This window comes from Leopardus geoffroyi, chromosome X, assembly GCF_018350155.1.
Source record: "Leopardus geoffroyi isolate Oge1 chromosome X, O.geoffroyi_Oge1_pat1.0, whole genome shotgun sequence".
NCBI lineage: Eukaryota > Metazoa > Chordata > Mammalia > Carnivora > Felidae > Leopardus > Leopardus geoffroyi.
This window is the reverse complement of record NC_059343.1, coordinates 49,022,915-49,038,220: the sequence shown is the minus strand read 5'-3', so window position 1 is coordinate 49,038,220 and position 15,306 is coordinate 49,022,915. Positions and strand designations below refer to the sequence as shown.

Genomic DNA, 15,306 nt, shown 5'->3' with positions numbered 1-15,306 from the left:
ATTTGCAACAATGTGGGTGGAGGTAGAATGTATTACGTCAAGAGAAATAAGTCAATCAGAGAAAAACAAATACTGTATGATTTCACTCATATGTGGAATTTAAGAAAAAAAAAAGATGAACATATGATAAGGGGAATGAGGAGGGAGGGAAGCAAATCACAAGAGTCTTGAGCAATAGAGAACAAACTAAGGATGATGGAGAGAAGTGGGTGGGAGGTGAGCTAGATGGGTGATGGGTAGGAAAGAGGGCAATTGTTATGATGAGCTCTGGGTGTTGTATGTAAGTGATGAATCAATGAATTCTACTCCAGATACCAATATTGCATTTTATGTTAACTAACTAAAATTTAAATAAAAGTTAAAAAACAAAATAAAGTTGCTTTCTTTTTTTCTTTTTTTTTTCCAACGTTTTTATTTTATTTTTGGGACAGAGAGAGACAGAGCATGAACGGGGGAGGGGCAGAGAGAGAGGGAGACACAGAATAGGAAACAGGCTCCAGGCTCTGAGCCATCAGCCCAGAGCCTGACGCGGGGCTCAAACTCACGGACCACGAGATCGTGACCTGGTTGAAGTCGGACGCTTAACTGATTGCGCCACCCAGGCGCCCCAATAAAGTTGCTTTCTACACAGAAAATAAAAGATTTATTCACCACGATCTAGTGGGATTGATTCTTGAGCTGCAAGGGAGGTTTGCTATTTGTAAATCAATCAATGTGATATGCCACATTAATAAAAGAAAGGATAAGAACCATATGATCCTCACAAAAGATGCAGAAAAAGCATTTGTCAAAGTCAGCATCCTTTCTTGATATAAACCCTCAACAAAGTAGGGATATAGGGAACATATCTCAACATAATGAAGGCTATACACAAAAGACCCACAGCTAATATCATCCTCAATGGGGAACAACTGAGATTGTTTCCTCCACAGTCAGGAACAAGACAGGGATGTCCACTCTCACCATTGTTATTTAGCATATTACTGGGAGATCTACCCTCAGCAATCAGACAACAAAAGAAATTAAAAGGCATGTATCCAAAGAAGTCATATAGATGGCTAACAGACACAGGAAAAGATGTTCAGCATCACTCATCCTTAGGGAAATACAAATAAAATCCATAAAGAGATACCACCTCACACCTGTCAGAATTGCTAAAATTAACAACATAGGAAACAACAGATATTGGTGAGGATGTGGAGAAAAGTGAACCCTCTTATACTGTTGGTGGGAATGTAAAGTGGTGCAGTCACTCTGTAAAATAGTATGGAGTTTCCTCAAAGAGTTAAAAATATAACTATGACTCAGCAATTGCACAACTATGTATTTACCCAAAGGATATAAAAATACTGATGTGAAGGGACACATACAATCTGATATGTTTAGCAGCATTTTCATCCATAGTAAAATTATGGAAAGATCCCCAAAGTCCACCAATTGATAAATGAATAAAGAAGAAGTAGTATATACACAATGGAATATTACTCAGCCATGAAAAATAATGAAATCTTACCATTTGCAATGATATCGATGTAGCTAGAGAGTATTTTGCTAAGTAAAATAAGTCTGTTAGAAAAAGAAACATAGTATATGCTTTCTTTCATATGTGCAATATTTTTCCCCATAAGCTTTTAAAAATTTTCTCCAAGTTAGTATTTAAATTCTGGTTACTTAACATACTTTGTAATATTAAGGTATGGAATTTAGTGATTTACCACTTACATACAACACCTGGTGTTCATCACAACAACTGCTCTCCTAATTATCCATCACCTATTTAACACATCCCCCCCCACCTACCACCCCTTCTGTAACCATCAGTTTGTTCTCTATAGGTATGAGTCTATTTCTTGATTTTATTCTCTTTTTCTTTCAGCTATGTACATTTGTTTTGCTTCTTAATCTCCACGTGTTAGGAAAATCATATGGCATTTGTCTTTCTCTAACTTATTTTATTTAGCATAATACTCCCTAGCTCCATCTACATCCATGAAAATGGCAAGATTTTTGTTCTTTTTTATGATTGAGTAATATTCCATTGTACATATGTACTGTATCTTCTTCATCCATTCATCTGTCAGTGTACACTTGGGCTATTTCCATAATGTGGTTATTGTAGACAATGCTGCTACAAACATTGGGGTGCATGCATCCCTTTCAATAAGTATCCTTTGGGTAAATACCTAGTAGTGCAATTGCTGGATCATAGGGTAGTTCTATTTTTAACTTTTTGAGGAACTTCCATGCTGTTTTCCATAGTGGCTACACTATACATAAAAATAAATTCAAAATGGATAAAAGAGCTAAATGTGAGACAGGAAACCATCAAAATCCTAGAAAAGAACATAGGCAGCAACTTCTTTGATGTAGGTCATAGTAACTTCTTACTAGACATGTCTCTGGAGGCAATGAAAATGAAAGCAAAAATGAGCCATTTGGACTTCATCAAGATAAAAAGCTTGTACACAGCAAAGGAAACAATCAACAAAACTAAAAGGCAACCTATGGAATGGGAGAAGATATTTGCCAATGGCATATCAGATAAAGAGTTAGTATACAAAATCTATTAAGAACTTATCAAGCTCAACACCAAAAAACAAATAATCTAATTAAGAAATGGGTAAAAGACATGAATAGACACTTCTCCAAAGAAGAAATACAAATGGCTAACAGACACTGATGATGAAAAAATGCTTATCATCACTCATGATCAAGATAATACAAATCAAATCCACAAAAATCCTGTCAGAAGGACACCTCACACCTGCCAGAATCGCTGAAATTAACAACTTAGGAAACAATAGATGTTGTTGAACATGTGGAGAAAGGGGACCCCTCTTACACTGTTGGTGGAAATGCAAAGTAATGCAGCCACTCTGGAAAACAGTGTGGAGATTCCTCAGAATGTTAAAGATAGAACTATCCTATTACCCAGCAGTTGTGCTACTAGTTATTTCTCCAAAGGATATAAAAATACTGATTCATAGTGTCACATTCACCCTAATGTTTATAGCAGCAATATCAACAATAGCCAAATTATGGAAAAAGCCCAAATGTCCTTCGACTGATGAGTGGATAAAAAGATGTGTTATATTGGGGTGCCTGAGTGACTCAGTCAGTTGAATATCCAACTCTTGAAATTGGCTCAAGTCATGATCCTAGGTTCATGGGATTGAACCTGGGCTCTCTCTTTCTAAAATGAAATAAAGTAAAGTAATAAGTAAAATAAAAGTAAATAAATAATGAAATGAAATAAAATAATAAAATGAAATAAAATAAAAAGAAGTGATACATATATACAATGGAATATTAGCCATCAAAAAAGAATGAAATCTCACTATTTACAATGATGTGGATGGAATTAGAGTGTATTATGCTAAGGGAAATAAGTCAGGCAGAGAAAGACAAATACTTTATGATTTCACTCATATGTGGAATTTAGGAAACAAAACATGAACAAATGGGAAGGGGAAAAAAGACAGAAAGAGGGAAGTAAACCATAAGAGATGCTTAACAATAGAGAACTGAGGGTTGTTGGAGGATAGGTGGGCAGGAGGGTGAGCTAAATAGGCAATGAGTACTAAGGAGGACACTTGTTATGATGAGCACAGAGTGTTATATGTAAGTGAAGAATCACTAGATTTACTCTGGAAACCAACATTACACTATATGTTAACTACCTGTAATTTAAATTAAAATTTGGAAGAAAAAAATCATTCACGAATACTGAGATTTGCTTCTTCCTTACCATCTGGATGCTTTTTATTTCTTGTTGTTCCCTGATTGTTGTGGCTAGGACTTCCAGTACTATTTTGAATAAAATTGGTGGGAATTGACATCCTTGTCTTGGTCCTGGCCTTAGGGGAAAAGCCCCGGTTTTTCTCCACTAAAGATGATGTTACATTTGGGTGGTTTTTAGATGGTCTTTAGTATGTTGAGGTATGCTTCCTCTAAACCACCTTTGTTGAGCGTTTTCTTCATAATTCTATGTTGTACTTTTTGAAAGGATTTTTTCTGCATCTATTTAACAGATCACATGGTTCATATCCCTTTTCTTATTGATGTGATGTATTATGTCAATTGATTCATTTGTGAATATTGAACCACACTTGAAACTCAAGAATAAATACCACTTGGAAAAGGTGAATAAATTTAAAAAAGAATGTTGGATTTGGTTTGCATTATTTTGTTGAGGATTTTTGCATCTATGTTCATCAGAGATATTGGCCTCTAGTTCATTTCTGGTGGTGTCTATATCTGGATTTGGTATCAGGGTAATGCTGGCCTCATAGGATCAATTTGGAAATTTTCTTTACTTTTATATTTATTGGAATAATTTGAGAAAAAATAGGCATTATCTATCTGTTCTTTAAATGTTTGGTAGAATTTGCCAGTGAGTCCACTTGGTTCTAGATTTTTGTTTCTTGTGAATTTTTTGATTACCAATTCAATTTCTTTGCTGTTTATCAGTATATTCAAATTTTCTCTTTCATCCTGTTTGTTTTGGTAGTTTATATGTTCCTAGGAATTTATACATTTCTTCTAGGTTATCCAATTTGTTGTCATATGATTTTTCATAAAATTCTCCTATGATTGTTTGTATTTCTGTGGTGGTGTTTATTTTTCCTCTCTTTTGTGATTTTATTCATGAGTCCTCTCTCCTTTTTTCTTGATAAGTTTGGTTAGAGGCTTATTAATTGTATTGAGTTTTTCAAAGAACCAACTCCTGGTTTAATTGATCTATTCTATCTTTTAGTTTCTTTGTCATTTATTTCTGCCCTTTTATTATTTCCTTCCTTCTGCTGGCTTTATGTTTTGTTTGTGTTCTTTTTCTAACTTCTTTAGGTGTACAGTTAGGTTGTTTATTTGTGATTTTTCTTGCCTTTTGATGTAGGCCTGTATTGCTATATACTTGTGTCTTAGAATCACTCTTGCTGCATCCCAGTGTTCTTGGACAGTTGTGTTTTCATTTTCATTTGTTTCCATGTGTTTTTAGTTTCTTCTTTTATTTCTTGGTTACCCTTTCACTGTTTAGCAGAATGTTGTTAAACCTCCATTTATTTGTGCTCTTTCCAGATTTTTTTCTTGTGGTTGACTTCTAGTTTTATAGCATTGTGGTCAGAAAAGATGCATGGTATGACTTCTAATTCTGTTGAAGCTTGTTTCGTGGAAAAATATGTGATCTACTCTGGAGAATCCTTTGTGTACACTTGAAAAGGATGTGTGTTCTGCTGTTTTAGGTTGTGTAAAAGCACAGTCTTTAGTCACAGCAGTTTCCTACATCCCCACCCAGGACTGGTATTTGTACTAAGGTAGCTAACGATGTCCCAATACCTTCTTCTCCAGTATTCATAGAATAAAATAAAATTTTGAGGACAACAGGGATGAGCAGGAAAACTTAGCCTACTGAGTATCGCATAAAGTCTTGTGAGTTTCACTTTAGGAAATATATAAAAGGAACACACAGTCTTCATGGAACCTCATTCAGAGACATAGGTGAATATGCTCCCGAACATGGGGAAACAGAGAAATTATGTGCTGAAACAGAGAAATTATTGTATTTATATAGCCCAGCTTCCTTTCCTGCACCATGTTACTGTAATGTATCTTCCCCACAACTTTACCCAGCTAATGGAAAGATAATAATCTACTACATGCCATGTTGAGGAAACATAAAATGGAGAAAAAGTCAAGATATTAACCATGGTTTCTGGAGTTTAATATATTTTTATTAATAAAAAAAGTACAACAATCAAACAAGATTGCTTAGTACCCAAGCATACACCCTGCCTGGCTGCAACAGAATGAGAGCCCCATTGGGCTAGGAAGAGAATACTCTGAGTGGCTATGCTAACTTAAGTAATTTTTGAGTATCCCCAGGTGCATAACGGAGTTGTATGTGAAAGATTCTTCATGATCGTAGCCTTGAAACCATATCTCTGGAGCAAGAACTAACATAAAATAGAGGAAGAATCAAGTATTGCTCTAAAACACTAAAAGAAGGAGTCACAAACATAAGAATAATAGAGGCTAAAGCTTAATATACTGTTTTATAATCTCTTTAAATGATGACATAAAATTTAAGCAATCCCTTCACTGCAGGCTCCTTTTCTCAACTCACAAAAAAGGACTCAGTTTCTGAAATTGCTTTCCTGCTGTGGCCTCATGTCAAAAAACAAGAATGGACACTTATTAGGAATTTTCTTCCTCTTCTTATTCAACAATACAATTAAAATGGCACTCTATACAACATAGTTATAATGTAATGGCCAACACAGCTACTTGTACTGATCCTGGGAAATATCTACTGGAAGGGAAGGAGACTTTCTTAACAGTTAACAAAATATCCTCTTTCCCTCTGCCCTTGACCCACCACCAGAAAAAAACGAAATTGATAGTAAAACCAGTGTTTGGGAATCAAAGAAATATTCTGTCACTGGTATAAATTGTATCCTATTCCATCCCACTCTCTCCCCAACCACCTCACCTCACATCCTTCCTTATCTATACTATTTAGAGGACAGTAAGTAGGGAAAAAGAAAAATGTAACTGGTGAAGTTGAACTGGCCAAAGTCTGAAAGGCTCTGGGAAATTACCTTTGTGCTTCTAACAGGGTTACATATAATGTGGTCCAAAGTGAGAATAAGGGAAGAATTCAGCTTTTGAAGCAATGGGTTTTGCCTACTTATTCATTTGGGTCCTTATGTGCTTCAAGTCCGGAAACAGATGAGAATCCTACAGGTAGTAATAAAGTGAATGTAAGGGGAAGAAAGAGAAGAAATAATATTACTTCCAGCGACCACTCTTCAATTATCTTTCTTATTGATTCAAATTTAGTTCTTTATGACACAGGCAGTCTAAGTCTCTCCCTTTTCTAGGGTAAATTTTGGGTACTATAGTTATTATCATAGTGATGATCATAATACTTTGTTGTTAATTTAAATATCTTTTATTATTTTTGCCAACATCTCTTAATGAGAATCCTCACAACATTTCAGTGGGGTAGATTTTTGGATCTCCACTTTGTAGATGGGCTGACTGAGTCACAGAGAGTTGTTGTGACTTGCCTAACTTTTACCAAGTGAGGGACAGGAAAATATGAAGAGAGATAATTTAGGGTAGCACCCCTATTTTCAGAGAGACATATTTACCAGTGAGAAAAATAATGCTCAATAATTCAACTGGGCTCACCTACTTTATTCTGTGTCCACCTCTCTATATAAGTATTAACATACTGAAGAGTCAATAATTTATCTTGACTTATTCAAGGTTAGGTCAATTCCCAATGTTTTGGTCCTTGAGAAAAGTTTTTTTTGGAAGAGATAGACCCCATATTTCTGGAACTCAGATCACAGAAATCCCTAATTCCTGAATTTTGCAGATCACTTTGTTTCAAAGAGCTGTTGAAGTTCTAAATATATTACTATTATATACCTAAGCACTGTGCTCTAGTTGTTTCTCACAGGTGTACAGGTTAACAATTGAGATGCCACTATACGTGTAGACTGTGTTTGAACAATTAAGTAAATAGATGACAGAGTGTGGGAGTAGGATTCTCAGTGTTGGAATGGGAGGTTATATATGAACAAAGGTAAAGGTTTACAATGAACCATGTGGTAATGAATTGCAGACATCAGTATAAACTCACATTCAGCTTAATAAGGATATGGATGATTACATATAGACATATTTCTAGATATGTATATACATGGGTTAGTGTACACACACATATTTCCTGCTCTGTCAGCTGAGATCACCTAGAATCAACAATGCCCAGTAGCAACAAGCATATCAAATATCCAGGTCTTGGTTTCTAAGATAATTCTCCAGTAAAAGGAACCAGTACACTTTAAATAAATGGTTGATTGTAAGAGAAGGCAAAAAATATATATATGATTAGGCTGGGGGCAAAAAAATATATATGATTAGACTGGAGCATTTTGTAGTACCAGAAAATAAGAATGTGCTAATAAAAATGTGATGAGGGCATGTCAAAAGTACTTGGAAGTCAACCCAAGAGTGCCCAGTGGGCAAAGCTGGAGCAATTTGAGAAACAAAATAAAGTTGTATTGGATTATAACTCAAGGTACAAAATAAATATCCATGAACCCCCTACTGATACAAGTAAATGATTTAATAAATAAATAAATGAGAGAGAAAAGACAAATCTCTCATGCAAAGAATTAAAATAATTTATCTAGAGACCCTCTAGGATGTGGTGCATAATTTACCACTGCTTAAGTGTGGGCTTCACATAGTGACTTCCTTCCAGAAAGTACAGCGTAGAGATAAGGAAAGGAAGGGTAGAGAGGAGAAATCTAACAAACACAATCTCAGCCAGATGATCAAGGTTAACATCCAGAGTATAAGCCATGTTAATATAATGTGATACAAATGGTAGTTCACCTCTATGATCTTCCTTCTTCAAACCATAACCTCAGTTTCATCATGAAGAAAACATCAATTTGGGACATATTCCTCAAAACTGTCAATGTCATAGGAAACAAGGAAAGTCTGAGAAATTGTCACAACCAGAGAAGCATAAGGGGGCATAACTATTAAATGTAATGTGGTATCCTGAATAGGATGCTTAAAAAAAGAATATTAGGTAAAAACTGAGAAAATCTGAATAAAGTTTGAACTTTAGTTAATAATAATGTATCATATTACTTCATTAGCTGTAACAAATATACCTTACTAATGAATTAATAAAAGATATTAATAAAAGGGAAAACTGGATACTGTTTATAGGTAAACTCTCTGTACTATCTTCACAATTTTCTGTAAATCTAAAACAGTTGTAAAGTAAAAAAGGGGTCCCTGCATGCCTCAGTTGGTTAAACATCTGACTTTGGCTCAGGTTATGATCTCATAGTTTGTGAGTTCGAGCCCCATGTTGGACTCTGTGCGGACAGCTCAGAGCCTGCAGCCATCTTCAGATTCTGTGTCTCCCTCTCTATCTGCCCACCCCCACTCGTGTTCTCTCTCAAAAATAAATATTAAAAAGTTAAATTTAAAAAAAGTTTATTTAAAAATATCTTACTCTTAAAAAAAAGATCTTACTCTCAGAAACATTTTGTGTTACCATAATTCAATCCACCTAACCTACCCAACCAGTTCAATTCCTCATAGTTTTCCCTGAATTCTCTAATCATAATTATTGATACCTATGTTCAACTGCCAATCATCTACAGATGGAAAAATTCCATGGCAACGAATCCCAGAATATTATCCAACCTTATCAAACAAGGCCATTTTTCATGTCATGGGAAATGTCCACTTAATGGTGCTTTGCTGGCATGAGCACAGTAAATTCAATTAATTCCAAATGTCAGCTAAAATAGTTCCTTTCCATCTCACTGTTTATTTAGCAAAATTATATGTAGTTTTGGTGTAGTACTGTAGTGTACTGTATTTGGATCTCTATGAAACACTCTAAATGCATTTAGACATATTTATTACAATATATGTAAATAATTGGAAGGATTTTTTTTAACCATTATTTGGAGGGGACAGGGCAATGAGAATAGGGTTTGAAATGTTTTGTAACAATAAAGCATTAACAAAGTCCCACATTACTTTGAAGGGGAAAAAAAATGAGTAAAGGGTTAGACTTAAGGATGTCAGAGATACCAGTATTTAGAAACTTAATTTGATCATCTTAGTACAACAGTATGATTGATAGCCTTTATTTATAAGATTATATGCTCAGTGCAAAAGATCCTGAGGTCCAAGGGGCACAAGTCATTTATGTATGTACTCTAGAAAAGGAGACTCAGGATCAAAGTTCTGGAGAAAATGGCTAAGCTCTTTACTATGAAATGCCACATCAACTACCCAATTAAATGCTTAAACTTATGTGTGATGGTAATTCACCTTTAACCATCTGTCTTATAGCTACATAGAATTTCCCTTTAACAGACTGGCCCTAGATATCTCCTAATGCTTCATCAATTAGTTTACAGTGTGTAACTTGAACATCCAAAGTCAGGGGAAAGCCTATATCAAAATAACAATAATATTAAAAATTCATATGTCATTTTGAGAAATATACAGTCTTTGAATTTATGACAGTTTATAGTCTGGAAAGACACTGTAAGTGAAAATGAGGTAAATCAAATATGAAATATTATAGACAGTGTTTGAATAGAAAAATTGTGTGTCTAATGTTATATACCAATGACCACAAACACATTTTACTTAGTATTTAATCAACTGTAAATAATACTGTGAGTGGTCTAGTTTTCTGAAGCATAGCATATAAAATTGGAGAAATACTGCAACCAATTATGTAAAATTTTTCTTTATTTTGGTTTTAGAATGTGATCCCTGGGAGAATGGGTGCACAGATCTATAACACTTCAATAAAAAATCTGGGGAAAGAATCTGGCCCATATTTGTTTCATCTTTAAAATATAAATGATAGGGGCGCCTGGGTGGCGCAGTCGGTTAAGCGTCCGACTTCAGCCAGGTCACGATCTCGCGGTCAGTGAGTTCGAGCCCCGCGTCAGGCTCTGGGCTGATGGCTCAGAGCCTGGAGCCTGCTTCCGATTCTGTGTCTCCCTCTCTCTCTGACCCTCCCCCGTTCATGCTCTGTCTCTCTCTGTCTCAAAAATAAATAAAAACGTTAAAAAAATTTAAAAAAAAAATATAAATGATAGATAGTACTGAGTGGTTAATAAGATCCATTCTTGGTACTAGAATTTCTTGATTTAGTTGGAATGGATGGTCTTTGGAAGTAGTAACCGAAAGTATTCACACAGGAACTGATTGAATATCTGCCACGGAAAAGGGTTTCAATATGAAGACAACCTTTAGAAGAAAGGCTGAATTTAAAACTAAGTGATGCAAAGCCCTCCCTGCCCCCAGGTAGAGAAAATATGCCATTTGGAGGTAGATCTGAAGTCCACAGCCTAGAACAGAGGGTTTGATGTCCCAGAGACTATTACTTAAAAGTCCAATTGGGTAATCAGATGCGGATAATATGTAACCTGCCTTAATGGCTAAAGAAATGGCTAGCGGTTTATAGCAGTTGCAGAACATCAGATGGTTTTTTGTGTCAGTTTTCTTTAAAATCCTTTTAAATTCCATTTGAAATATAAGAATTCATGCTAATAATGCCACAGAATGAACACATTTTTTTCTTCTAACCCCTCACTTCTGTATAAAATAACCCCAGTGTGTGATTTCTCACCATGCAATATGCTCAAAACAGTTGCTTTACATAAACAAAAGAATAAACAGCCCCTCAAGACACTGCCTCAACAGGCTGCCATTTGAATGAGGTTTGTGATTACAGAGCTTCTGAAGTCTTATCCAAATGAAAGCCCCCTCTATTTGTTTTCAGAATGATACTGGTTTTGTTTGTTCCTGTCGCTGCCCAACATATTTTCCTGGAACACTTTTCTCCCTACTGGCATGTCAGTGTGTGCATTTAACCTAACGGAGAAGATAACTGTGCAGCCAAATCTTTATCCTGAAGAAGGATGAAGAAAAAGAGGACAAGTAGGAGAAGATCATTTCATTCCTTCTGATAGACTTGTGAAAAAGCATCAGCACTTTCTGAAAACCAAACTGTAATAACATATAGGATTGGATTTACAAAATCTTTCAGTTTGGCAAGAGACTCATCTTATTCACTGAGGATGTGCCCTATACTCAGGACCCAAATCCCTGTAAATCTTAGCAATCAACTAAATTATTATGCCTTTTTATGTTTAGGAAATTTACAAAATGTCATTTTAAGACACTACCAACCACTCTTAAATGCTGATTCCAAAAAAAAAAGAAAGAAAGGATAAGAATTCTAGAAAATAAGAGACAAATTGGAATAAAAAGCAGTGCATGTTTGTTCACAGCCTTGAGTTTGATTTCCTGTTTTTTGTAGGGAAATGTGTTATGTCAGAGCAAGGGTATGGTAGAGGAATGGGGGGAAGCCATGGGTGCCACACTGGAATTCAATCCATGCAAGGCTGAAAAAATTGGAGACTGGACAGTGGAGAAGTGAAAGTAGAATATGAGGAGCCCCCATGGGAGACCATCTATTTTTTCCTACAGTCTGATCAACCTGGCTCAGTGAGCTGCGCCTACCCCATCCCTGAGGCAAGCTGAGGTCAATGAGGAAAAGATGGTTATGATCTCGGTGTGCATGCATACACACACACACACACGCACACACACACACACAAGACCAGCACAGCTCTTCTGGTGTAGTCTATGCTGCTCACATTGTGTCATGGCGCCTGCGGTGCAGGGATAGGTGGTCAGAGCGAGAGAAGCTACGGTTGCAGTCTGTGCACTGGAAGGGCTTGATGCCTGTGTGCTTGCGAAAATGGCGGGTGAGCTCATCTGAACGAGCAAATTTCCAGGAACAGCCATCCCAGGTACATTTATAAGGCTTCTCTCCTAAAAGGGGGATATGACAAAACAAAGGGAGTCAGAGAAGAGATATTTGGATACTGGAAAGAGAACAGAGTACTTAATCTTTTATCAAGGCTTTGGTCAAAATTTGTGGCAATCACTTTGAAGAAATTTTCTCTATCCTTACAGATGTACTAAAGAAGAGCCAAAAATGGTAGGGTAGAAACCACACGGGTTCTGCCTGAAACAGGCCTTTGCTCGAATTCTGGCTCTACTATGTATTAGATCTGTGACTTTAAATAAGTCACTTCTCCCTGGTTCAATCTCTGTTACTTCAGCTTTAAAGGGGGATAAAAATACCTCACGGGATGTTTGAGACATCTTTTTTTTTTTTTTTTTTTTTTTTTTTATCACAGTGAACAATAAAAAGTGGATGCAAACCCAGGTCTCTGACGCTTTCTACCATACCACATTATAGTAACTATATCCTCTCTTCTAATATATCCTAATATATACTCAAAAATAAAGCCATATACACAGACACAATGTGATTCACTAGAATAGGCCCTCAGCTAAGGCTACAGGCCTTCTGTGTAAGGTCAGAAACTCAAGGGCATGGAATGGCGTTGGAAGAAGCTCATCAAACTTTTTGAAATAGCTCCATGATTAGTATCCTTATGTTGCATCTGGATTGTATATGGGATATGTATGCTCCATATAGAAAGCTAAATGAAAGGGGCAACAAGGTGGCTCAGTAGGTGAAGTATCTGATTCTTGGTTTTGGCTCAGATCATCATCTCACAGTTTGTGAGTTTGACCCCAGGTTCATGAGTTCAGCACAGATTCTGTGCTGACAGCACGGAGACTGCTTGGAATTCTCTCTCTACCTTTCTCTTTTCCCCTCCCCTGCTCTCTCTGTCTCTCTCCAAATAAATAAATAAACTTAAATATTTTAAAAAGTAATATAAAAAACATTAACACCGTATGACCCCCATTATGGTGTATGGATCACACACCACATATGTATATACTCAGAATAAAGGCAGTACCAATACACTTAAGTGTAAATCATGAGAAATGATTAACAGTGAGTGGATATATAGAAAATAAGGATGAGAATAGTAGAAAAGTGACTTTTCCTTTTTTCCCCATATTTCTGTATTGTTTGAATGTTTTTAAAATTATGATGTATCTTATAATAAAAATTTTTATATAGGCACAGGGAGATTGGTGGTTGGAAGATGGTGATAGAGTAGGAGGACCCTAGGCCCACCTTGTCCCATGAATGCAACTTGATAACTACCAAATCATCCTAAATACCCGAGAAATCGGCCTGAAGACTGGCAGAACAAACTCCACAACTAATGATAGAGAAGATGCCACATTGAAGAAGGTAGGAAGTGAAAAGAGAGTTTGGGAGAGAAACATATTGTGGCCGCTGTGGTGGAGAGGGAGCCACAGCTACAGAGAAGGGCAAGAGTCAGACTAACAGAAAGTGGAGCACACAGGGGGAAAAAATCCCCATATCAATTGCTTAGAAAGAAAGAGGGACTGAATTTCATGAGTTCTCACAACGAGCAGGGCTTAAAGCCTAGAGTTTTAAAGGTCAGTGGGCTTGGATGGGTTAGAGCCTGGAGGACATAGCGGCTTCTGGAGAGAAGGCAGGCAAATAAAGAAAAACACACACACACACACACACACACACACACACACACACACAACAATGGACATACAGCATGGAAACTTCTAACAGAGGGGTGCCAGGGGCACAGAGTGGGGAGGTTATTTACTCATCTCAGAGCATATCCAAGACAGGCAGTGTTTATGGAGAGACCCTTCTAGGAACAAAGGAACTGGCTGGTGCCATTTCCTTCCCTTGTCCTTTAGCATAAGCACAGGGCAACCTGTGGAAACCAGCACATTGTCTGTACTCTCTACCTCACCTGCTTGTACCACGTCTCCCCACCCCATGTTCTGGTGGAACCACTACTCCAAGTCTAGCTTGCCTCAGTCCCAGAACAGTGGCTGCCTTCCCCCAGAAGACTGCCTCAAAACTCTGCTCAAATTGTGTCTCCCAACTTGGGAGTTTTGTAGAGACTCAGTTTCAGCAGCAGTGGCAAAAGGTCTCATTTCACAAACAGACCAAAGCACAACTAGTTAAAAAGCACCACATTTAGGTCATGGACCAAACACTTCCCGTAATACCACAGTAGACAAGATAGCCTCTACAGATGACTGGCCTGAGGGATAAAGTCGCCAGGACAAAACAGCAGAACACAAACAGCACACAATGGAGACACTTTGGGAAGTGTGAGCACTTGGGGAACCAGAGCCACCACAGAACAGGGCACTACAGGACTTCTTCATAAAGCCATTACCCTCAAGAACAGGTGGCATAACTTTCTTAACACAAGGAAACAGACAAAGAGACTTAGACAAAATGAAAAGAAAGATAAATTTATTCCAAATGAAAGAAAAGGATGAGGACACAGCCAGAGACCTAAGCAAAACCAATATAAGTAACATGCCTGAAAGATCATCTAAAGTAATGATCATAAGGAAACCCAATGGGTTTGAGAAAAGAGTGGAAGACATGAGTGAGACCCTTAACATTGAAATGAGGAATACCATAACAGAGATAAAAGGGCCAATACACAAAATGACAAACACACTTGATGGAATTAACAGCAAGCTGGAAAAAGGAAAGGAACATATTAGTGAACTAGAATATACAGTACCATTACTCTAATCAAGATGAACAGAAGAAAGAAAAAAGAATTATGCAAAATAAGAGTTAGGGAAATCAGTAACTACATCAGACATAATAACATTCATATAATAGGAGTCCCAGAAAAATAAGAGAGAGAGAATGAACAGAAAATTTGGGGCGCCTGGGTGGCGCAGTCGGTTAAGCGTCCGACTTCAGCCAGGTCACGATCTCGCGGT

The 15,306-nt window shown here is 36.9% G+C and overlaps 1 protein-coding gene across 1 annotated transcript in view; it reads right to left on the bottom strand.

The window, feature by feature from the left end:
• Window positions 1-10,651: 10,651 nt before the first annotated feature.
• The window catches only part of KLF8 (Kruppel like factor 8), a 248,359-nt gene continuing 243,704 nt past the window's right edge, over window positions 10,652-15,306 (bottom strand). Inside the window, exon 6 of the mRNA XM_045470936.1 lies at window positions 10,652-12,405. Within this exon, the coding sequence (XP_045326892.1) occupies window positions 12,224-12,405 (182 nt within the window). The 3' untranslated portion in view covers window positions 10,652-12,223. The remainder of the gene's footprint in view (window positions 12,406-15,306) is intronic.